Source organism: Hemicordylus capensis, chromosome 5 (assembly GCF_027244095.1).
Source record: "Hemicordylus capensis ecotype Gifberg chromosome 5, rHemCap1.1.pri, whole genome shotgun sequence".
Taxonomy (NCBI): domain Eukaryota; kingdom Metazoa; phylum Chordata; class Lepidosauria; order Squamata; family Cordylidae; genus Hemicordylus; species Hemicordylus capensis.
The window spans coordinates 57,771,995-57,778,471 of record NC_069661.1 but is presented as its reverse complement, the minus strand read 5'-3'; the positions used below and the strand labels follow the sequence as shown (position 1 = coordinate 57,778,471).

Below are 6,477 nucleotides of genomic sequence, written 5' to 3'. Positions count from 1 at the left end.
TTTGTTGTGGTTTTGTTTAGTTTTAAACTTTTGTTTGTGATACTATGCTTTAATTATTTTTAGTAACCTTGGGTTACTTTTTTTTCTCTTAAATAAAGGCGGGATAGAAATATTTTAATGAATAAATAAGGTTTCAGCTGCAAGATAACAGAAAAATATTAGCAGAACTTCTTCTTGAACAGAACTACAAATTGCCACAACACCAGAGTTAAGATGTGCAGTGTGAGCATGTTTTCTCATAAGTAAGTCCCAGTCAGTTCAACAGGAACGACACCCTAGCATGCACTTGGCATTGTAGCTGTCATCTGAATGCAATATTCTCATGCTGCAGTTGATGTATGAATTTATGGAGAGGGCAGGTTCCTCAGATGTAATTCTCATTCCAGCAGTCCTCTCAACAGTTCTCTATGGATTGTTTCCAGTTGAGATATCTTTTTGGATGCCACCTGTAACCCACCAGCCCTTGTTTGAATTGCTCTTTTTTTTGCAGTAATTAAATAAAATGCCTTAATAAATTATTTTCCACTCAATAAATAGGAGGGGAGAGATGTGTGTCTGTCTGCTAAAAACTGCATAGTGTAGCATACTTTTTCAGTTCCTTGAAAATAAAATTAACAGTGGCTGACATCCAGACTGATGCTGTGTACAAAGAAAAACAGAATGGGAGAGGGGCAATTTTTGAACATCTCCCCTTCCTTCTGTAGCCACTGTCCTGAGCCTCCTGCAAGTATGTCCCTGAGGGTCCCACAGCCTCAAACAGATTTTCTGTAGGCACAGTGTGTCTAAAATTGCCCCTCCCCTACTGCATGCAGACCTCATGTTTTTCTGTGTGTCTAATATTAGTCTGGATGTCAGCTAATGTTTCCTCTTCCTTACTACTTTTAATTACTGGTTCCACCAACAAATTAAGTAAAGTACCACCTAATCTCATAGGCAATGTATATTACCAGCAGTATTTCTTGGAGGTCTAGGGAGCAATTCAACATCCTCTTTAATAATAAATGATGTTTAATAGACGCTTTGATCCAAATTGTAGACTCCTTGGGGCATGGAGCTGTTCTCCCTCTCTCTGTGTGCAGTTAAGTATTTTCAGCCACTCACTCTCTCAGCCTAATTTATCTCATTAGGTTGTTACATGAGGATAAAATGGGAGGGGTCATACCATGTGAGAGGTGCTCTTTACCCCTGGACTTTGGGGCTGAAGTCCCGGACCTCCACAGCCCCTGGGGCCCCCAAATCCTCTTTACATTCTCCTGAGTGGTGTGTTCGCCAGGCCAAGCATGATGCATAATTTGCAGGGGAGGGGGGCCTCCAAAGGCCTTTAGGTCCAGGCTCCAAAAGTACCTAGGTGCACCTCTGGATATAATAATGATAAAATAATAAAAGGCAGCAACTAGACCAATCATGACCGAGTCCCATTGAATTGGGACTTAGGTTAGTCATGACTAACTTAAGTCCAATTAATTTCAATAGTGCTTAGTCATGACTAACTAGTCTGGGTGCTGCCTTATTATTATTATTATTATTATTATTATTATTATTATTATTATTATTATTATTATTAATAGTGCTTAGTCATGACTATCTAGTCTGAGTGCTGCCTTAATAAATAATAATAATAATAATAAATAATGTGTAAATAAATAAATAAATAAATAATAATGATTGCCATGTCAGTAGAAGATGCTTGGCCATGGGCCACCTATAATTTAGCCAGGGATTTTGTTTAAGCAAGGTTATGTAAATTCATAAGGAAGTTTGTTCAAAAACAATTTAATGAAGCTTACCCCCAAGAGAGTGAGTTAACGACTGAGGTGCATATGTTAATTCACAATGGATATGTTGAACTTGGGGGAGGGGAGAGGATTATCCAGGATTAATTTCAAAATCAGCCTCTTTCTCCCCGCTTTACTTTTCCACGTGGAAAAAGGTTGACAGACAGGGAGGTCTGTGAAACTGCTTCACTTTGGCGTGGTCATGCCACAGCTTCTCCAAAATAATGCGTAACCATTTAGGCTTACATGATACACAGAGCTTCAGCTAGCTAGCACTGAATAAGGAAACCGGACACAAACAGGCACACACACACCGCACATACACACAGGCAGGCAGGCAGGCGCGCGCGCGACCAGGTCAAAAGTTGACTGCCGCCAGCTTCCCCTCGGATCTTGCTTGCTCCGTCCTGGCAGTGCCGATTTTCCGCCCAAGGTAACAAGTAGTGTCGGTAGGAGCTGGAGGGCGAATTAGGTGGGGATCGTCGTGTCCGTTCCTGCTGGCTAAAGGTCCGGGCCGGATTTTGCACCTTGTCCCCGGGTTTGCCTCACGGCCTGGAGGAGCTGGAGCTGCTGCTGCTCTGTTTATTGAGCGCTCTTGTCCTGGTATCACTCCGCTGGCATGGAGGAGGAGGAGGAGGTGGAGGAGGAGAGCACTTGATCATTGTGATGGTGGCAGGAGGAGAAGCAGCAAGCAGAGCAGAGCACTAGTCTGTGCGTAGCAGCTCGGCGTACGTTTTGCAAATACTTCAGAGAGCGACTTTTGCAGATCGCCCCGGATTGTTCACGTGTTGGCTTCCCCTTGCTTGAGGATTTGCTTTTTAAAGGTTCCTGTTGAAATACAACTGAGCAGCCAAAGTACTTTGAGAACACGGTGCGGCATAAACACCCAAACTTTTTTTCTCCTCTCCTCCCCCCTGGAAAGAAAACACAATAAGAAAGCGGCGTGGCTTGTCTTCTGATGCTGTGGAGTGTGAGTGCGGTGCTGTGTGTGTGTTATGCCCGGTGTGTGTCTGTCCTAGGTGTCCGTGCGTGTGTGTGGCGTGTGTGTAGAAGTGTGTGAGTGGATTTCTCTATGCACGCCTGTGGGTGCATGTCTCTCTCTTGCTCTCTGTTTAATTACATGGGGGAGACCAAGAAGGTTTTCGATTCGGAATTTGTTTTGGAAATAATGGATGGTTTAAAAGGGGGACGGATCTGATCTCTGCTCCCTGGAGTTTGCTACCGAACTGCTGCTGATCAGTTGGTTGGGATTCCTTCTGTGTTTGTTGATTGTGTCTGGCGATAACCTTACAGCACCACCTCCTGGGATTTTTTTTGTTTGTTAAAAAAATAATTGCCCCCCTCCCCGCCGGAGAGGATCGACAAGGAGTGGGAGAGAGAGAGAGGGCTTTTTCTTTTTTTAAAAAACCCAAACAACCCCAAACATTTTGCCTGAGATCTGCTGCTGCCCAGTGCCCTCTCCATGGTCCGTTAAAGAGTATCTCATCAGGAGGACTCCGTGTTTGTGTCTGGCGTGTGGCGCCCGCGTGTAAGAGGCGGAAAAAGAGAAAAGTTCTTCCAAAATAGTGTGCACGGGGAAGGGGATGGGGGATTTTCCAGCCCCCGCTGCTCCCGCGAATGGCAGCAGCATTTGCCTCAACAATAACCTGAGCGGCAGCCTTGCCGGGGCCGGTATCGGCGTGAATAGTGCTCCCCACGGCCCTCCTCCGGGTAACAGCGCTACTCATAGCGGCGGTGGCACTAACGGGAGCGGTGGCGGCGGCATTCCCAAACACAGCACCGTGGTGGAGAGGCTGAGGCAGCGCATCGAGGGCTGCAGGAGGCACCACGTCAATTGCGAGAACAGGTACCAGCAAGCCCAGGCCGAGCAGCTGGAGATAGAGCGAAGGGACACGGTGAGCCTTTATCAGAGGACCCTGGAGCAAAGGGCCAAGAAATCAGGCACTGGAGGCGGCGGCAGCAAGCAACAGCAACAGAGCAAACAGCAACAAGATGCCGAATCTGCCACGGCTGAGCAAAGAAACCACACGCTGATCATGGTAAGGGGGCGGGCAAGGGGGGGCGGCTGCTGAGTGCTTGTGGGCTGGCGCTCTCTCCTTTGGAGTCAGGGGCGTAACTACTATTAGGCTTCTTGCCTGAACGGATGTAGGAGTTTGGGAGGGGAGAGAGGGATGCTTGGCTGAAGCCCGGGAATGGGCGGAGAGAGGAAACTTTGGTCCTATAACTAATAAGGGAATCCAGGAAGCAAATGGACTATTTGAAGTGGAGTTGTTGAATCCTCTGCCTTGGTGGGGGTGGCCGAGGCAGTCTGCAGCCCCTGACAGGCTTTTGAAATAATTGAAGGAAACTTCCCTCGCAATCGCTCTTTAAAAAATAATAATAACCACCCTAGTAATGGTTCTCACCTACAGTCCCCACGGTTACCGACTACAGGGCAAAAAGAAATAGGGCATTTGCTGTTTCACAGGTTGGAAAAGAGCAGAGTAAAAGGAATTTGACCTACATCCACACTTCAGGGGTTTCGAAATGTTAGGGAAGTGAGAAGCGCGGGGAAGACCAGCAAAGGAACACGTGTGCGTGTGCGCGCTTGCTTGCTTGCGCGTGGGTTACATCTACGCGTGGGTGCCTCTCTGAAAAAGATGCTCGCTGCCTCTTTAAATCCAGCAGAGGGAGAACTTGTGGGCTGGCTTTGCCAGGCGGGAGTGACAGCCCTCAGGAAGAAAAGTTGGGCAGGTTCCCTCTCGACCGGCAGCCTATGTGTCTCTGTGTGTGTGTGTGGTGTGGAGCAGCAGCCCAATCAAGTCCCTTTAAACTAGCACCAGACACTCAGCAGCCGCCTGGGCTGGGTTTTTTTTTTTATATATTCTAAAGTTTCCTTGGCCTTTTAAGAGGCTTAGAAGAGAACAGCAAAGGGGAGGGAGCTAATCTGCCGGTGGCGTAATGACTACTCGTAAGAAGTGGCGTTTCACACACACCCAGACTGCGCTGATGATAAAAAGAACAGAAGAGAACAGCCGCCATGGGTCAGAACTTGTCTTAAACGAAAAAAAATATTAATACGTGAAGCAAGTGTCTCTACTCTCTAGTCAACCTTCCTCTTGGAAAAAAATCTTGAGGAAGGATAACCCACCGCAGAGCTGCTCTGATCCATACAAATGCTATTGGACCAGATAACAGCCCCCTAATATTTACCCTAAATCTAATTTCCTGGCTCCCTTCCAACAGGGTCTGGAGGGGAGCCTCGAAACTAGAGTCAGGCTGCTGCCTAGATCTGTTGTCAGCTGTGCTTCCGGCATGCTTGCCTTTCAGTAGATGTAGCGGAGTAAAGATACTCGAGTTTATGGAAGGGCTGGTGAAATCTTGAATAGCGACTGTGTGTGGCTGGGGGTTCCTTGCAGGAGCACAGACTGATCTGAGGGGCGGTAGGAAGGCGGGCATCATTGATTTAGGTCGCAATCGTGTTCTCCGGTTACTTGTGCAACTCACTGGCTCCAGTGGTCTTTATAACCATGCATCAAACTGAAATACGATTGCCGTCTTAAGGCTTCTACTGCTCCGTAGCAAAACAATTATGCACTGAGCAATCCCATTTACTCAAAAGGAAGCCCCGTTGTGTTGAGTGGGATTTGCTCCCACGTAATGTGCGTAGGACCATAAAATATATTCCTTTAGATGAAGCTCTTTATTCCTAGCTATTTAAATATTTGCTCAAGAAAAGGCTGACATTGCTTCCAAAAGAGAACTCCTTGAGCAACTGCTTGCACAAGGTGCGGAAGAGTGTGTGTAGGGGCGGGGGATTGCTCATGATGACCCATTTGCTTCCCTCAACCTACGGCTGCTGCCTGGTTCCTCGCCGGCGGCGAGTAGGAACAGCTCGGCAGGCTGCCCACCAACTGATGTCTGCCTGACAAAGCCGCGCAGCTCCCTCCCCTTGAAGGTGGGAGGCCTGGAGGGCGCGGGCTGACGAGGGTCAGCCGCAAAGACAAACCAGGAGCATGGCTGGGTGTTGCAGCGACAAAGAGACAAGGCGGGCCGGGGGTGGGGTGGGGGAGACACTGGCTCTCTCCCCTCCTCGCGTCTGCTGGTGCCGTCGGCTCCTCCCACGTCAAGAAAGGGACAATTTGTTGATCTGGGACTCTCCCGAGCGCTCGTTCGCTCCTTCCTTCCTCTGGTGCCGCCCCGGCCCCTCCCACCGCTGCGCGAAAGGCCGGCTCCGTCGCGACCCGCAGGCGGAGTCCGCTGCACCTTCTCCGCCTCCCGAGAGAGCCGAGGTGCTTTGTCTGCCCTATCGACCGCGCAGTGAGGGGGGAGGGGGACAGCTTAACACAACCAAATTACGCCCTCCTGGAAGCCGGCGAGCGCGCGCTGCGGCGCGTTCCTCGGGCGTGCAAGACCGCTGCCTCCCGCCTTTCTTCTCGTAGGCGCTACTGGCCGAGGGAAAGAAGCGGCGGCGGCTGCTGCTTCCCTCCTTCCCCCCCCTCCCTCCTCAGTTCAGAAGGAGAGCGAACGCCCCCGTCGGAGGCGGTGGGGCATTTCTCCTCCCGTGCAGCCAGCCCTCTCGAGAACGACGAGGAGGGGAGGAGACGAGCAGATAACACGCTCAGCCCCACGCAGGCCTGCTCCCACCACCCGCATGCTAAGGCTCGTCGACGGAGGGATAGGCAGGAAGAAAGGAAGGAGGGAGGGAGAGACTGTGAGGAGT

At 49.7% G+C, this 6,477-nt stretch overlaps 1 protein-coding gene across 1 annotated transcript in view; it reads left to right on the top strand.

Annotated features, from left to right (window-relative positions):
- Positions 1–2,188: 2,188 nt before the first annotated feature.
- MAML3 (mastermind like transcriptional coactivator 3) overlaps positions 2,189–6,477 on the top strand; it is a 441,192-nt gene continuing 436,903 nt past the window's right edge. Inside the window, exon 1 of the mRNA XM_053256441.1 lies at positions 2,189–3,814. Coding sequence (XP_053112416.1) covers positions 3,359–3,814 — 456 coding nt within the window. The 5' untranslated portion in view covers positions 2,189–3,358. The remainder of the gene's footprint in view (positions 3,815–6,477) is intronic.